This window comes from Mesitornis unicolor, unplaced genomic scaffold (assembly GCF_000695765.1).
Source record: "Mesitornis unicolor isolate BGI_N332 unplaced genomic scaffold, ASM69576v1 scaffold10324, whole genome shotgun sequence".
NCBI lineage: Eukaryota > Metazoa > Chordata > Aves > Mesitornithiformes > Mesitornithidae > Mesitornis > Mesitornis unicolor.
The window spans coordinates 23840-43054 of record NW_010182037.1 but is presented as its reverse complement, the minus strand read 5'-3'; the positions used below and the strand labels follow the sequence as shown (position 1 = coordinate 43054).

Sequence of the window (19215 nt, the reverse complement as noted above, 5' to 3'; positions counted from 1 at the left end):
GCCTGCTGAAACATTAATAAATCAGAAAGGAAAACCAAAGTAGGACACTTCTGATTTAATTGATTTGTTTGTCCTAGTGGCAGGAAAACTGACTCTGCATTACTGTCTTAGTACAGATGAATACCAGAGAAAGAAGCCTTTTTAATTTTGGCTCTAATTCATAGACAAGCAGAGGAATAAATGTTAGCCAAGTACAATACTAAATTTTTATGGGAGGAAGAAAAGCTTGTTAAGCTATAAACTATCTGGTAAAATGAACTGTAGAAATGCATTGTCAATATTTATTTGTCAGAATCTTTACCTTTTTTCTTTTTCTTGGTAATGATGTTTTACAACAATCATCTGCCTGGCAGAGAAGAAAATGATTCTGTAAGGAACTAGGGAAGCCTTATGTTCTATTGATTTCTATCCTGTGCCTTCTATTTTCACCTATTTTCTCACTCCTGTGGCATACTCACCAGGCAAGAGGCAACAGGGCTAATTCAGAGTTACATCCCCACTAGCCAATAAGTATTTGTTTGCTCATTGTTGGGTTTGCTACTCCCAGACAGCACTTTTTAGAGTCTTCCTTATCTTCCCCGTATAAAATTTGCCGGTTGCTCCTCAGGAGGAGTCGGTTTAGGCACACAGACAGATGGACACCGTGGTTGCCCACAAGTCGTACGCTGAGGCAGCCAAGGTCTCTCAGGAGTCGCAGTAGATTGCTAAAATTTGTCCATAATGTTAGGCTCTGTTTTAATTCTCTGTATTTGTTTGTCTGACCTATTTGCTATAGTGTATTTGATTGTAATTATAATGCAGTGATTATAGTCTTCATTTATCACTTAAACTAGATTTCTTCTACCTCCTTTGTTTTTATGCTGTCTGATCCTGTTCAGATATTAAGCTCTGTATGTGGGTACGTGTGAGAATGAGAAGAGATGCTTTCTTTGAGTGGAATTAAATTTTGAAGATTAAAATTCAGCAGTTTTATTTTTCCTTATCTTTTCATAAAGACTTTCATTAATCCTACCGTAATATCTCCAGAAGGTGACCGGGGGAATATGCGCTTTGATTAATGTTTGTTTAATGCAGGATTATCTATATTATTCATGTGTTTTATTCACATTAATACTGTGCCTATCAGCTCATTTTCATGTCGAGTAATCAGATATAGTTGGATGAGAAAGGTGAGCATTAGTGGGCTAAGGACTTTTTAAGTATAGTGAAGGGCAGAACAAATGCAATGTACAGTGTGCGGTGTCTTATCCAGTATTACTCTGAGTCACCGTGGTCACACAGGGTAGGAAACATCTTTTTTTCCCTGGAGAGCTCTGATATTTCTTGCAAGTCTTCGTAATGCCTAGATTTAGATTGTAGTCTTCTTGTGCCACCTCTGAACCACATACCAGATGTCTTTGCCTTATGAATGAGGGTAGATAAAACTAAGGAAAGCATTTAAGTCTGTATTTCAAGAGAATTTGTGGAGAACTAGTTAGTGTTTATCAGATGTAGATCTTAAGACTGAAAGATGTTTTATGTGCTTCAAGTATTTTTTTTCTTCTGTATAGCACAGAAAATATTGTAGCCAAAGACCAGAAGCTATAAGAGAATGCTGTTTGTAAGAAAAAATACAATACGCATTTGAGTCAATGTGTGAAATGTTAGAGGGGAAATAAGGAATGCCACATAAAGTAGCATTGATCTGCCTTTAGGAAGAAATGCACTATAATTCTGCGTTTTGTCTTACAGGTACATCATCCCGGCTCTGCAGAGGTCTGATGCTGGCTTTTATCAGTGTGTGGTACGGAACAGGATGGGGGCGTTGCTGCAAAGAAGATCTGAAGTTCAAGTGGCATGTACGTTATTCTGTGATTCATTCACTAACCGATTCGTTTTGTGCAGAAAACCCAACTTACCAATAACTGAAAAGTTATTAGATCTCATATTAAATACATTTGAAAACTACTGAATCACAAGAAGTTTCACACGATAGTTATCTTGTGGGAAACAGTCCAAAGCAGTGCAACATGAATTTTTTAGAGCAAACTTTGAGCTCTTCAAAGCCATCAAACTGAGATAATTTGGAGATAGCTGTAGCATAAGAAAGCTATTATACCTTTCCTGGAATGCGCAGGGATTAAGAAGGGCCATAGAGCACAAAATAAACAGTCAATCAAAACAGAAAAACAAAAAGCTCAAAAGACAACAAAGGATATCTGAAAGAAAACTGTATGGTGGAGATAGCTCTGTGAAGATTTCTGATCATAATTCTTGCCATACAAAATAAGCAGTTGTTTCACGGTGAAAACCTTGCTAACCAACCTTTAAAAGTCCATTCTCAACATCTTTCTGAACCTAACTCTCCAATGTTTGTACCTCTTTACTGTGTACTATGCAGAATTTTTCAGAGTTGACCTCTAATTTGGTGTCTTCCATTTGGAAATGTCAAATTGATTTTCTCAGGAGTCAGTGCTAGTTAACATGGAGTAAGAAATGATTGCATACTCCCATTTTAATTTTTTTCAGTTTACATATAGAAAATATATTCCAAATGACTTGTTTTGAAATAATCATAAAATTGAGCCTTATTCTTTTTTCAAAGGAAAAAAGATTCAAGAGAAGACAGATTTGTCTGCTGTGTGTAAGCAACCTGATACAAGGATCAAATTTCTCTTCCTCAGGGTCAATAACTGGAAATTCAGTAGGAGTAAATGTCACTTGATAAGTGGAATTAGATAAATTGAATTATTTGTTAAAAACCCAATTCCAAGAAACCGAATCAAGTTAATTGCTATGTCATGAGGGAAATGACATCAAATTTCCTGTGTTTTAAAATAAAAACAGTTGCAAATGATACTATATAAGTTTTAGTATAATATTCACCACTTTCCTGTATTACAGTAAATTATGTTACTATATCCGCAATGTCAGTAATATCAGTAATTTGATGCTTGATCTCTCAGGAGTATTGTTTCAGAGATACTGGGAGCTAATGTAAAAATCCACTGCTGCTGAAATGGGGTTTTTCTTCCCTGTTTTCTACGAGCCATTATGCCTCTGCTGTATACGCCTCCTAGTGATCTTCTGCTTGCTCTGACGTGTCTCAGACCCTTGCAAATACTTTTCTGAATATTCTTCTTCTGTTTTATGAGTTTCATCAGGTCAGCGAGCATAACTGAGAGGGGTAGGAGACCTCCAACAGGGTTGGAAGGGGAAGATGGAGCAGGGGAAGGTGAGGGTGAGAGGCTTCTCGTTCTGCAGCCGTGACACATCAGATTAGCTGCGTCTGCAGGTGCGGTTTCAGGGGACAAAGGCTTTGGTAGCAGCATCAGAGAAATACGCCTGTTTTTTCCTCCATCCCACACTAATCTTCCCACTCTTGTATTGCAGCGTAGCACACTATTCCTTTAGGCTCAGCAGGAGAACTTGTTTGTGCAGCTGCGGATTGGGAAACTTCTCCAAAATTTGAAAAAAAAGCAACAATTATTTTGTAGGGTTTGTTAAAATAGTTCGTTCCTCCCCTGTCTGATTCCCTATGCAGCTGTACAGGCAGCCGTGCTGGCATCGTGGAGGAGCAGTTCTTGAGGAAGTACTTGTGGGAACGATAGCGAGGAGGCGGCACAGGAATACTTTACCTTGACGCTGCTGCTGAAGAATTTTGTCTCATGAAAAGACAGCTTTATTCCCCTCTGAATGAGGGAAAGATTTTCAGTGAAGTGTTTTGTTTCTTCAGGCTTCTTTGTGCCTGTTTGGTTGTTCTTAAGAGAGAAAAAAATGCAGTTGTTTACTTTTCAGTTTTAATTTTTCCCCCCATTTACTTTGTAGTTCTGCATTGCTGAACAAGGCTAAAAAAGCTCTCTCTTAAGACTTCTCTGTCTGACTTAAGCAGTCTATTTTTTTATTTATCTAATTATTTATTTTCACTGATAAATAAGACAAAGCAGAGAAGATCTTATATGACTTAGGAGGCCTTTGGTCTTGAACCTATAGTGACCTATATGGCTTCTGTAGTGAACCTTGTCAGAGTTGCACTTTATTCCTGCAGACTAAAGTGGTCTTCAAGTTTTAAATATCCTTTTTCTCCTCTACTCAGGGTAGCTACTGATACCGTGTGATTGTTTTCTGTATTTTAATATTTTTTTAATCTAAATTAATTGATTTAAGCCGTGTGGACATAACGAAGTACCTGATATTTTGTCCTATTTTACTTTTTGGTTATTCTTGAAAACGCATTGGAAAGCAACATTGCAAGAGGTTACTAACGTCATCTTATCCAGCCATCAAGAGTTACAGGGAGCTGTATGCTCTTAGCTCGGAATGGTTCACACTAAATGAACTCTTTTTGCCACTGGATAGAGGATGCTGCCCAATACACTTAAACACAGGATGTCTAGTGAAAAATTGAAAGGCACAATTATAATGTGCACTGAGAAAAATGTGAGGTATTTTCCATGTCCTAGATCTCTGAAATAGCAGGGAGCTTGCTAAATAATTTAAAAAATGATGTCAACACATGCTAACACATTACTTAACTGAATGGGAGCAGATATTTGTGAGAAAACTGCTGAGTAAACCTTAATTACAGAATAGGCTTAAAAACTCTTGGATTGTGAAGACTAAAATAATCATATGACAGTAAAGTTAATTAGATCCACCTACGCGGTTTGAAACTTCTTTTTAAGTAGATGATCTGATTACAGTTGTAAGAAATATGGAGCAACAGAGGAAGTACAATGCTGATTATGTCTGAATAAATAACTTGAAAATCACAAAGATGATTAAAGCGTCTTTAAAATACCATGGTTTTTAATTTCTGCTCTTGTTCTGTCTCTTCTCATCTGCCATCCGCAGACCTGAGAGCAATCTTCTATGTTTCAATGTCCTTTACATCCCTCTCTGCAGCAGAGAAAAATAAAAAGGATGGGGGGTGGTGGAATTCAGTGGCAGAAACCTGAATAGTTCTGTGTGTATCAGTTTCTTGGTTTAAAGCAAATTAAAATGCATGGAAGTTCTTCGGAGGGTGAATAAGTAGGAGCCTACAGCCTTGTTTATTTTTATGGATAGGAATATGATACAAAAAAGGCAAGAGAAAACCAAGAAAATGTTCACTGAATTTTTACAAGGACTCCATAGATCCATAGATCCATGAACTTGTCTGTGAAATAAAACCTTCAGAGACAGAGGTTCTGCAATTGTAGTTTTCTTTCTTCCATTATAATTTTTGTTAAAAGCTGCTCTTTAATACCACTGATGCCTCCGTAAATGTCAAAGATCTAGATGCACTATTTAAATTGTAATATGGTGCCAGAAGAACTAACAGCTACCAACATGACTATAGCCTTGCTATTTTGATATCCATGTGGGTATAATGATTTACCTGCAGAGATCTGACTCAATGATGGTTTGACTACAAGCTGCTTGTCTTTGTGTAGCTATGGACAGAAGGATAAAGCAATATTGGTGACCAAAAACTTGATTAAATTATATACAGCACTTGCGTTCCTTTGCATTGCACAGGAATTTCTTTTATATTGTGGAAGGATTTATTTACAGAAAAAGCCAAAACAAATCACCATTAAAACGTCGCTTTCAGTTAAAACCACTCAGTTATTGCAGAACACCGAGGCCATGCAATGTTGCTGACTGGTGCGCTCCTTGGTGACCTGGCAGCGCTTGGATTTGTCTTATGCGCATCCAAATCTGTATTAATCAAAACTGTCTCATGATCTCTAGTGTCATATTGACTAATTAGATCAATGCCAATGACTGTTGTAAAACACAGTATTTCTCTGCTGAAAAGAAATGGTGAGAGACACGAGAACTTCCAGGACACTCAGTATAATTTTTTTCTTTGCAGATATGGGAAATTTCATGGACACAAACCAGAGAAAAACGGTGACTCAAGGAGAGGCTGCAGTTCTGAACGTCCTGCACATACTCAGCTACCCGAGACCACAAGTGACGTGGTACAGAGACGGCCACAAGATCATACCAAGCAGCAGAATGTAAGTCAAGCTCAACATACCCCCATCCTAAAATATGATTAATTACATTTGATAACGCAGCTTACATTTTAAGTACACTAATTAAGGTTTAAAGAGAATAAAGTAGCCTTGTTCATACTAAGTTTGAGATAAATGACTATTTTAAGAACATCTCTGAACTTCCTAAGCAGTTTGACAAAATAATTCATGTGATTTTAATGGTCCTGGTGCAGCATAAGGGAGTAGATACGCAGAATGTCTGCACTTCCTTAATGCTATTCATTTTCATGATACATTTTGGAAAAGTAAATGCTCATCTCTCAATTACATTTACTTGAGTGGACTAACTTAACGAATACTGAGTTTTTTCTTTTTTAATATATGAGTCTGATTTTCTTTTACATGGAGCTATGCTTAATACTATTTTCCTCATGATAAAATTCTAAATATTGCTTATTTTTTCCTTATCTTTTTAGCCTACAATGATGGTTTTATTTATTTTTGACTAATTAGCAGCTCACCCGCTAATGGCACAGTACTTGCACTTTGATTAGTTATTATCTCAAGGTGTGCTTATTTATCCTATTCCTGAAAGAGTTATGAAGCCATCCTGGGTTTTTACCTGCACCATTTTATTTCGAGACTGAAGGGGTTCGCTGCAACATTTAAAAATGTAGATAAGATCCTTTTTTGCTTGCCTCATTTATTAGGAAAGTGTTGAAATGCCAAGAATGTTGTTCATTATTTTTATCTCTGTATTATATTTTCATGTGGTGAAGGGGATAGATGTGCTAGCAACGGATGGTAATGGGATATTGCTAATTTCCGGAAGGGGTGGTGAGTCTTCAGAGTTTATAGTAGAAAAGGGAAAACTCTTCTTGGTTTTTAATTTTATTAATCCGTACTGTATATTTTACTGCTGTTTATGTGCATTTTTTAAAACCTGAAAGCTAGTATTCCAGGCTCTTTGAAACTGTTAAAATTAGTATTGCAGGGATGTGAAGCAACTATGTAATAATTTATGAATAATTTAGTAGTAATTTGATGGGAAACAAGCTGGAAGATGAAACAGTGGGTTTCTGGGCAATCTCTGGAAGAGAGCTAAGTGGCAAATCCTGAGTTATTAACCATTAAGAATCTACTTCCTCCACTTCTGCCACATTACAAATTTTCTTTTGTCAATGCTGAGAATACACAAATCAAAAATTTGCAGTGGTGAAGAAGCTTTGTTATCCAGGTATCCAACAGTTTCCTGGGAACTGTTACTGGGGAGCAGAGTGACCTAGGCAAGCGTGAAATGTCTGAAAGTGGGATTTGTGTCAGTTCTCTTACAGTGTGGGAAGATTGCGTGTGTATTTGTTAATATAAAACCCTAATTTTCATGTTTTACCTTTACCCTGTTGGGATTGGTAGGGTAAAATAACTTGTAATTCATTGTACTGTGGTAGTGCTCGTGAACGGGAGAAGTGTAAAACACTGTTCTACAGTAGAGGTCAAATGTACCTGAAAGTTTCCACATATATTTTATTTCCCTGGTCAGAAATTTTGTCTGAATTTGAGGATGTTTGTCTGGCCTGTGTAGGAATTTTTGAAAAATTTCGCAGTAGAAGTAAACGTGCTGAAAGTGTGAACCTCCTTGGAGGTTTGATAGATATTGAATAGTAAGCCTGGTAAGTTCAGGGAGTGACAGATTGGCGGTGCAGTGCTGTGTGCAGTAGCTCTGCTGCTCCCTCAGACTACTGGAAAAACCATATAGGATCCACTCATATACTGTGAAATCTTGGAAGTAAATACGGCAGCCCTAAGGTAACCTGAGACACGGAGAGGGTGCATATAAAACTATGAGAAATGTAAAAACATCTTATGGGAAATCTGTTTCTTATCTGTGGAGCAATTTGTGCATTTAACATTGTGTTTTCTGTACGCATGAGGTGTATCAATTTAACAATCCGTTTAACAGGTGATCCAGTTAGTCTGACGCATCAATCTAACTGGATCACTTGCTAAACTGATCAGTTAAATTGATTCAAACACCTTGTATGGACGCTCTTTAAACTGATTAAAAGTACCTTATATTGCTAAATCAATGTAAAGCTTTTTTAATCCTCTTAAACAAGCTTACAATGATTTGGCCAGATCAATCAGCTAGTCTGTCAGCTGTAATAATGATTTGCAAGAGTGACATCGCTGCAGTGTGTGCAGACTGAGGAAACAAGCAGTGCTAAAGATGAGGAGAGTAGTGGTGGTTACGATACCCAATAATTTCTCATCAGTGCCTGTTGAATGCAGACAAAGATGGCGTTGCCCAATATTTTCTCTGTAGCAACTTTGAAGAAAACAATTCATTTAAATAGCTGATCAAGTTGACTCATGCAAAAGCTTTCATGTACGTGTACATAACACTGCACCATTTTTATGCCATAATAACCATCCTGATGCTTAGTTAGACAGGGCTACTGTCACCACTGGAATGAATTCATTTCACTGATGTGGAAACAGAGCGTGCAGAGTTGTCTTTATGTGAGAAATGTGGAAGATCAAAAGTAAGGACTGGTTCTGAGTAAAAAATAATTCTTAAGATGTTTCAAGAAACGTCATTTAATTGGCTTTGCAGTGGGGTTTACCTAGCAGCTTTAAGGTGCTAAATGCTGATGTCTTTCTCTTTCACTGTTTACCAGTATTTAGGACATTTATGGGGAGGGGTTCTGCCAGTTATTTAGCATTCCAATAATAATGTATTTCTAGGGAGCCAAGGTAACAGAATTGCTGAATTGTCAAAAAAGTCTGATGTCACTAAATGTATTATTTAAAGTTACTTTACAATATGTCAGATAAGACTTTTGTTTGTTCTTTGTGTTTTCTAATATTATTTATACACCTTAACACAGTTTTCAGGTCTAACAGATCATAGAATCATAGAATAGTTTGAATTGGAACAGACTTTTAAAGCTCATCCAGTCCAACCCCTGCAGTGAGCAGGGACACCTTCAGCTACATCAGGTTGCTCAGAGCCCCATCAAACCTGATCTTGAATACTTCTGGGGATGAGGCATTTACCATCTCTCTGGGCAACCTGTTCAGTGCCTCACAACCCTCATAGTAAAAAGTTTCTTCCTTCTATCTAGCCTAAGTCTACCCTGTTGTAGTTTAAAATCATTACCCCTTGTCCTGTCACAACAGGCCTAACTAAAAAGTTTGGCCCCATCTTTCTTATAGACCCCCTTTAAGTATTGAAAGACCCCAATAAGGTCTCCCCGGAGCCTTCTCTTCTCCAGGCTGAACAGCCCCAAGTCTCTCAGCCTGTTTTCTTAGGAGAGGTGCTCCAGCCCTCGGATCATTTTTCTGGCCCTCACTCCAACAGATCCATGTCCTTCTTGTGAGGATATTCCTGAATTCTGATGACCAGGTGTAGCAGACCTGTAATCTCATTTTTCTCTTACTGATCATCGGGCTGAAACGTGTCAATGGTTTAGGCTGAGGGGAGAAAAAAATAATTCCGTGAATAGCTTAAGTTCCACCTTTTTTTTGTCAGAATGGTAACTTACTCTGTGAGTACACGGCTGGGATATTTTCTGGGAGAAAGTTTTCTTTGAGATATAGGCATTTATTTTGAAGCTGCATATTCTGTTTAATTTAGCTGGTAGAGTAACTCATGGTGGAATTTTGCAGCAAATAACTATGTATTAATTCTCATTTTAGTGGTGGTGGTGCCGTAATATTTTGTTAAAACCTCTGGATAAAAACAAGAATAACGTAAGTTCCTCCTAAATGAGTGGGCATGTAAAGTCAACAAATCCCTGTATAATACATGAACGTGAAGCAAATGGCCTGCATATACTCACGAGGCTGTTGTTGTAGTTTATGACTTAAGGCAACTAACAAATCTGCAGCAGAACCAGTGTGACATGATGGTGTGTATTTAAAAATTTAAGTCCTAAAATATTCTTCGCCCTGCTTAGTACAGTGTGCACATCTATTCATTTTGGCTTTTGTGCATTATCTGTCACCAATACCTCAGCTTGATATTTTAAAAGGATGTTTCTAAATCATGGGAAGGAAGCTATGTACATGCTAGAAATGTATGAAGTGGAGAATCAGAGAGAAGACCAAAAGATCAACAGCAAGAGAAAATAAGCAAGGAAAGAAATTGCAGATTGAGACAACTCTTTATTATTATCTTACATTAAATTTCCCAAGAAGTTTTAGAAAAGTCTTCATGTTACACCTAGACAGATTAATGGTTTCCAAATACACCCGTAGACTAATGTGGAATTACAACTGCACTATTATCCAGGGTCTTGACTGATGGGATGATTTTGCCTGTTTCACCTCACATCTTACAGAAAACAATAGCCTCTCTAAAGGTAACTGCATCAAAAGAAATTGCTACTCTGAGATGTCAAGTCTTCAGCTTGCCTTGCCTGGGAGTACTTCATCAGACTTAAAAGCAGAGCACGTTTAACTTTCTTTACACGAGGCATCTACAGTGCCTTGGAGAGGCACAAAGGACAATGGCACCGTCAAGGCCTACAATTGCCTTTCAGTGGTGGTATTGAGGAATTAAAGTCTTAGCAGTCTTAGAGGATTTTTTTACCTTCTTCTAAGTGAAGGATTTTTTCACTGGAAAGATTCACTCATTTATTGTTGCTTTCTTCTTCAAGAGGAATACTCTTACCATGAAGATATTATTACTGTCTTCATTAACGTTCTTACAGTGAAACTATTTTTTCCCCCTAGTAAGCTGCAGTTAGATGAATATTAATTCCTGTCTTTTGTTATTGGTGTTATGTCTGACACAGAACAAGGAAGTTCATTTCTGGTATATAAAGACACTTCTGGGGTGTCCCTTTCAGTTAGGTGCACATTCTGTCACTTAGTTAACTGTTAATGAACCAAAACACTTTGCAAATGCACTTCATCCCACCAGACAGGGAAGATGAATTGCATTGCCTTTAGGTATACATGAGTTTAATATCTATTTTTTGCAGTAAGATGATGCATTTGAATGTGTGTGGTCATTACTAACTCTTATAGAGACTAAATGTGCTGACAGACTGTGGAATGAAAATATGTTAAGTGCAAGCAACTGTCAAATATAACTTGCTGTGGTTCTAAACACTCACAATGCCTTGTAAATAAGCAGAGCTGGTGCAGATTTACTAGCCATTTGTTAAGGTAAAATTGTAAATATATTAATGACAGTCTCCAAAAAAAAGTAGCTGTAGCTAAATAGGCTTTAAAAGAGAAAAAATAAAATATCTAGGAATAATGCAACAGATTTTGGGCTGATTTTAGCATTACATTAGGTTTTGTCTTGGTGATAGCAGCTCACTTAGTGCCATGCATGTATTTTTCACTTTAAAACAAACACCACTTCATTATATATGAGCAGTTCTAGTGACAGAAATGCATTTCCCTAAAAATTTTAGCCTGTCATACAACTTAACGTTAGCTGCACATAATTGCTTTTCACATACACCAGATAATACTTTAATTAAAATTGTGATGATTAGCATTAGTTAACAATAAATTCAGAGAGTGTCAACTCAGCAATGTATTAGCTGAGCAATACTTTCAAAAAACAAAGTTTGCAGATCTCTTAAGTCTGCTAACGTTATGGAGTCTCAGCAGTAGGAGACGTGACAGAAACCCTATGCTGTTTTTATCTGTCCATACCTCTTACAGGCTCCACGTTAATTTTAAAGTCAGTATCTGAAAAAGAAAAATATTTTGTAGAATTAAATTATTTCCTTCAACTGAACTTCACTACTACCCTGTTACTCATTTATTTAACCAAACTTCTGCATTGAGTAATTTAAATTTGAAGGAAGAGGCAGCGCTAGGAATCATCTTACATAAAATTTTACTGTTATCCCCAAGGCCCATATGCGTATGAAAGACTGTGGGGAAATCTCCCATCATCTCTTCAAGTGCTCACTTTGAGTAGTGCTGGATGCTGTCAGTGGGCTGTTTTGACTATTATTGTCTGCCGTGTTCAGTAGAGGAAAACGTTAACACCTCGGGGTAAGCAAATCCCAGGATTATTTTCTAAAGCTGTTTGACTTGTCTAGATTCAACCTCACTGTTTTTCTCTCTGCTCATAATTTGTTTGCCATAGGTTTTAAAACATATGTTTGAAAAATTAATTTATTTGGACCTCTCAACTGTTAGGGTGAAATCTCGTGTGTCGGTGAGAGGGAGAGGAAGATGAGTCGCATTTGGGGACCTCGTGTGTGCTGGACGCAGGGTGTGTAGGGGCACACAGCCGGTCACGGGGTGGAGAAGGGACAGCAGAAAAAATTGCTGCCAAAGAACATGCCTTTTAGCAAGGCTCGATTTGAAGTGGATTACTCCCAAGAGAGACACTCCGACTGATGAGATGCGAGGTACATTTTGGGGTTTGACCAATATGTTTCATTACAAATCTGGACCACAAACCACAGAGGGTTTTTTAATATATATATATATATTTTATAAGCCAGGGGAAGTTGCTGCCATTATGCTAGCACTGTAAAATCCATATTTTTTGATAGAAAAAGAGAGGCTGCTTGGAACTAATATTGTGCTTTAATGTGCCTCAGCTGCTCACAGTATCTTTCAGCACAATCTTCAACAGCTGTAAATTTCAATAAAACTTTGAAGATCGCTGTCTAAGAGGAAAATCTGACTGCTGGATATTGTTTTTCCTAAGATGATCACATTTAAGGAACAAAATCATTTTATGTGCCTCTACGTTTATTAATCATAGATTTGGAATTTGTTAAACAAAGGGAATGGAAGTGTCAGTAGAAGGAAATGGTTTTGCTTTAAGTATGGTTTAGTTATCACAGCTTGCAGTAGAAATTGATTTATGAGTTTGTTGCTTTCTGGGGACAGATGTACTTGGAGAGGGAAAATGTGGACTACAAATAAGTGTGAACAGCATTGCTCTTTGAAAATGAACTTACACTATTTTTAAAAAAATCATATCCAACTTAGAGGTGGGGAAATATGAAGACTCATTGCCATTGTACTTTAGGGCTCACTTCTTGCATCCACTGCGTTTCCTAATCAGAACTAGTTACGATATTATGAACAAGTCACAAATATAATCCTTTAATAACTAACGTGCTTTTGTGGAAAACCATTTTTCTGTCCATCTTTGAACTACTCTGTCTACAAATGGAAATATTTTAATATGCAGCCAAGATAAGACTATTTAAAAGTGTTGCAGTCATTCTTAAGAGCAAATGTGCAAAAGAAAACTATTGCTTTATGCTTAAAAAGGGGCAATTGTTCACAAATCCCCGGGAACAATTTATCTCCTATGACCCCTTACGTATCTCTATTTTTATGGAAATAGATGCGAAATGCTTGTGACTTATCAAATATAACAGAAGGTAATGTCTTATGTTTCCCAATTAACTTTTATTAATCAAAACTGACTGAAGTAAAATGTATCTGTCAGTACTTCTGGCTGTATACTACAAAGGATTATTAATTTTCTTTCTGTGCAGAAACAGACAAATGCTGTCTTTCCTCATGATTCTAGTGGATTTGCAGATGATGTGCAAAGGTGTTAAGACATAAGTTTGTAATTTTATAATACAGATTGATGTAGAATCATTTAAAAAACCTATTATTTTGGCAGATTTACTTTCATATTGAAAAGTGTTGCGTGATTCAGGAAGAAAAAAGCCCACAGAACTTTGCGCTCTGGGGATGTATTGTGGCTTCTGTGGTTGATTTGCATCAAGTCTACTTCGTTAACAGGATTCAACTTGAATTGAAAAAATTTGGTACATGGAAGCAAGTACGAAGCAAACCTTACATTAATTAATGCTGCAGAGATTGGCAGCCTGCCTATGGCTTATCTCTGATCCTTCGTTGTGAGTGGAATCTTGAGCTGGTTTGTGTTTGGCCTTCATCTCACAGATTCCAAATGACTTTAAATAAATTGTAAATGCCCCGTCTGACGTTTCATGGGCCCATCTGATCTGTCTGAAAGCGGTGATTTTTGGCTCTGATGAAACTTCATAAAGGCATCTTGCAATTAGAAGTGAGAAAGAACAGTCAAACTCAATATTCATAAGAAATCTCTTTGTCTGCTGCATGTTAACACTGCATTTTATTTCTTAATATATGCCTGTGTCTATTTTTATATATTACACAAATCTGTTGTTTTACACGTCAGGACCGATTCCAGACAGAGACAAACAAGGCATCTGTTTATTGGGGTGACCGCAGACATCACTTGCTTGCTCAGCTTTACTCTCTTTGCTTTTCCCTCTGAACTCCTGTCAATGGAGTGGGGAATGAGTTTTTCATCATAGTCTGCTTTTCATCATAGCAATGGTAAGGGGAAAGAAAGGGTGAGAAAGGGAAATGCTGAAGGAAGTCTGTGCCTCTGCTTCCCTTCCCCCTGACTGACACAGACTGTCGGCACAGAAATGGAGGAAAACCGTAGTTGGGTCAAGAGAGGTTCATGTGTGGAGTCTGTGGATACTGGGAAAGAGAGGTGGATTGTGTTCTTTAGCTCTGATAGAGGAAAGAAAAGATAAAGAGAGAAGAGCTTAGAAGATGACATGGCCTGGGGAAATGGTCGCACATCCCAGGAGGTCAGGGTGGATGAAGGCGAGTTGGGACAACTGTGGTCTGGGAGTGGTGATCTTCAGCACTCACTCACATGGCAGAGGGAATGCCAGTGTCCTGAGAGTGTGGCCCATGCTCGTGTCACCATCTCACTGTGAAGCCTTATAGGAACAGAAGCCCAGAACCACCCCAGAAGATCAGAGAAGCCCCCATGCCTGCTCCATGAGCTGCCCCAGTCCCACCACAACCCCCACATTGCCACTGATCCCTCCTAGACATAGGTCCCCTCTGGACCTACCCTTTGGTCACTGGAAAACTGAATGTTGCCAACATTTTGTCTTTGCTTGTAGTGGCTTAATTTTAGGGTTGGAACCTTATGTGTAATTTACAAATAAATTCATAGCCCAAAAAGCAGGAGAAGAAATATCTGGCCATTTCTAGCTTGTATGTTCCTGGTTGCTTGAATTCTCAAAGTAGAGGTATAAAGGAAACCTTATTTAAGAAAAGCGCTTGAAAGCACTGAAGCTAAGATCTGTACAACAACGTTTTATGTATTTTTCTCCAAAACCTCAAAGGCTATTCGCTTTTTAAAATAGAGTTTTGCTAGATTTTGCTCAATGATTTTTCAAGAACCTGCATTTGCTGTTGTCATTCAGCAACCAATACCATTTGCAAGAACTTTAACAACTCCGTTCTGCCTGCCAGCTGCCATGTGTTCTTTTCCTGCTCCCAGCATAATACCTCGTCACTGGAGGAAGAGTGCAATACTTTCATAATAATCACTAGCTCAAATCACTGATTATTTTAAAACATCAAATCTCATTTTTGGCAATCCATCACCTGTTTCCATGGGAACTGAAACCAGCCTGAGCATCTGCAAGAAGCAGACTTTATTGGGATACTTAGAAATTTCAATGGCTGTTGTTAGACAGCTGCATTTTCTGTTTACCCAACAGATATTGCAGCAACAACCTCATAATACCCTTCTAAAATTCTATGTACATTTAATTTTAATTTATTTATATTTTTATTCATATTTTCTCACAAGTTAGCAGAAAAGTGATGATCAAGGGGGAGAGAAAATTTCAATTATCTCCAATATATGCAGTTGGATTGGATGTTTCTATCGAGAGTCCTTACTATTCTTTCAAGTTGGACTGTGATAAAGAATGGAAAAATGTTCTGGCTTGAGGGGCAAGAGATGAGTGGAAGTTCCCATTTTTCAGGGTGTCAGGTACAGTAAGCACCACTATTTTTAAAACCCAGTAACCAGATAAGTTAGTAGTAGTAGCAGTAGCAGCGTGGATTTAAGTATGGTGTAGTTTTGTATGGAGTATTTGAGTATCAAAGAGAATAAGTGGACAACTAATGGAATGTGGTATTAATATGGGTATCTAGTCAGCTTTTTTCTTTTCTTCCAACTGTCTGAGAATGAACACCATTACTTTTGTAACATGTCGCTGTTTTGGTTGAGAAGTGAGGCACCCATTAAAGACAAATCTCGAATCTCGAAAAGCTGTTCTATTACAAGACCTTACACCAAATAAACAACCCTATCATCTTCTCCCATCTTCCAATACTGTTTTTGTTACCACAGCTGGAAGTTGGCTTACAAGGAAGTATTTTGGGGCAAACCAGGTCATATGTACTAATAAACATGCTGGAATGAAATCGAGGAGGATTTGTCGCTGTTTAAATATACACCACTTTCTGAGTGAAGTATCTGTCAGCCTGTTAATCAAGAATTTATTCACATTTAGCGTTATTATGAACAAATCAAGCTGTATTTTCAAGAGATTGTTTTATCTGCATACAGACGTGTAGTGAAAAGCATGCTGCAACAAGGGAGTGATAAATACCTGGTAAGTAATGGCTAAAGGTGCATAGCAAGAGACGGGAGCAAAGAATAGTGTGCAACCACTTTGCTGGGTCCTAGATCTGGTATCAGCTGGACCCAACTATGGCTTCAATAGCATTATCTGAAGAGCAAATTAATTTATTTTTAAGAAACCTTTTAGTAGAAGTAGTGAAAATACCTTGAAGAGATCTTGTAAATAGGCCTTTATTGTATGTTGACGATTTAAAAATTCCGGTATGAGAAATAAGCTAATCTGTCGTTGACAATTTAATAAAAACAGGGAGTTAGCACAATCTTCTTGTTTCACTGAAACAGAGAGAAGTGGCGGTTTAATATTTCAGTGCCTGATAGCTTCTAATCCATAGCTGTCAATGTTAATGTCACTAAATAAAAAAAATTATAGTGCTGAAGGTTCAGTGATCAAGATTCATAAAGGTACAATTTCAGTTGTCATCCTCTTGTCTCTTTGGGAAGCCACTTTTATTCAGGAAACAATTCCAGAATGGAAAAAAATACTGAGCATGAAGTGGAAAAACCAGTGTGTTAAATAGATCTTGGTTTCCCTTATGAAACCTATAGAGGTAATACTGGATGAATAAAGAATCTGACTATCAATCCTGATGTTTTTAATTATTTAAGCAAAATTATTTCATCAGAAGGAAAATTTCTGATTGAGGAACACCTTTTAGAGCTCTCTTTTTCTCGCGGGGAGATAGTAATGAATTACGGGGTCTCTAAGACTGCTGTCATCTACTCTGAAGCCTGCTGCACCCAATGGGATATTCACTTAATCTGTTCTAATACATTCAGCTGCTGGTAGGTGTGAATTTTAATCATTTCTATAGTAAGATATGCATGTTCATCAAATGCAGTACTTTTTTTGTTCTTTTGGTAGGTTTGCGTTAGATAGCACGGACAGATTGTTTTACACCAGAAGCCAAGATGACACACTGTATTCACTGCACTTTGTTTTATATATAACTTGAGTGATATAAAGACCCTGTGCGTGATGTAAAATGGCCAAACAATATGACCACAGAGCTAAGCTACCCAGCTAGATGCCAGATGATTTGCTAATAGTTTAATTTTTTAAGTTTCTTAATACTTCATTTATGCCACTGAAATAACGTAATAATAAAACCTTCCTTTGTATAACATCAAAGTAATTTCCAAACATTTGCATTTTTTACTCACGTGCAGACCTTAAAAAAAAAAAAGTCCATTGGGTTTTTACTGACATGCAAATTTTGAATATCTCCTTTTATTAAACTGCAAAAGGGATTTACCAGAATTATGAAAAGGACTCTGAGCTTGTGCTTTATAAATGCTAATATAAAATCTTGTGTTTTAATAAGTTTTTTAAATTTACATTTTTAAGTATAGTGCACTGGGTGAGCTTTGAAGGTGCACCCTCTCACTTTGACATTCTCTTCCTGTTCCAACAGTTCCCTACACCTTTAATTGAGTCGTGCCGAAGAAGCTCTTTGCACTTGAATCTTTTAACTATTACAGCTTATTTTACCCTGTGCTATGCTAGCCGTAAAGTGGAGGGGAAGGTATGCAGGGCAGAAGTATGCAGAGGCTGGACTATGTTCAGGTGGGGGATAACCCAAACTTTAGAGCAGTAACGTTTTGCCTCCCCAACCCATGTCGTGACCCACCATAGCAATGAGGTGCTGCTTTGCAGGGTCCTGGGCAAGTGGAGAACCCAGATCTGCTGAGTCTGTCCCAGTTTTGTGGTGTCTGTGGCATTTTCACTTCAGCGAATGTAGAGAGAAGAATCAGGGGCAATATTACTGAAGAGAATGAAAATGGAAACCTTTCTAGAACAGCTCAAAATAGAACAAACCAGAAGAGAAGATTTATTTGCCCACTGATTTATTCTAGAATTGTTCTGAGCCATTTGGCTGTGGATGGCTTATGTTATTCTTTCCCAAACCCCATAGTGTTCTACATTAGTTAATGCTTGTTTTTCGTTTCAGCCTTCCTTGTTCGATTGTCATGAGCAGATAAATACCGCTTTGTGCTCTGCAATTTTGCCCTACCACAATTTAATCATTCAGCATCAGCCAATTAGAGACGCATCAGGATTGTCCAGAATTAACTCTGACAAACTCTGAATTGACCATTTGTTTGTAATGTTTCTTTTTACCTCAGTCAAATTTCTAATCCATCTCATTATTTTGCATCTTATTCTCTGCAGCTTTCTTAATACCAGCATATTGGAGTTTTTGAAAGTGCTAACATAGCAGCATGCCGTTCTCCTTCCACTCCTTTGTTGATACAACTTAGCAAAATGAATAAGGGTGTAGTACAAGTTAAATTCCATTTTTAATTATAGTGAAAACGGGATTCTCAGATTCTTGGGAAATTTTTAGGTAATCTTGGGAACTTAGTGAGTCCTTGAATCATTCTGCTAACTGTACTACAAGCATGATCCCTGCGTGGTGTTTTAATGGAACAGTGCTAAACTCTGCTCTTCTCTTTAAGTGTATGATGAACTTAATGCATTTATTTGCATAAATATTTATAGGATCTGATCTCTGTTTGGAGCTGTAAAAAGCATATTTTAGTTAAGCATTGTTTAATCGAATAAACAGTTTTTGCAGGAAAACCTCATTCCTATAGGCGACAGTTCTTAAAGAAAAACAACACAGTTGGATTTTAAAGGCATTTGTGACACAGTCACTTGACTGTACCCTTAATGATACATTATAACTTTAGTGGGTCTTTTACATTTTTGCAAATCTCTCAACTTTCATTCAAGGTCCCAAGATGAAAATAATTATGTTACAAATATCAGCTGCTTAAAAGTGAGAT

At 37.5% G+C, this 19215-nt stretch overlaps 1 protein-coding gene across 1 annotated transcript in view; it reads left to right on the top strand.

The window, feature by feature from the left end:
* LOC104539959 (protein sidekick-1-like) overlaps positions 1-5987 on the top strand; it is a gene marked incomplete at both ends in the record, with an annotated part of 9707 nt that extends 3720 nt beyond the window's left edge. Inside the window, 2 exons of the mRNA XM_010183638.1 lie at positions 1732-1838; positions 5840-5987. Of these exons, the coding sequence (XP_010181940.1) occupies positions 1732-1838; positions 5840-5987 (255 nt within the window). The remainder of the gene's footprint in view (positions 1-1731; positions 1839-5839) is intronic.
* Positions 5988-19215: the final 13228 nt, after the last annotated feature.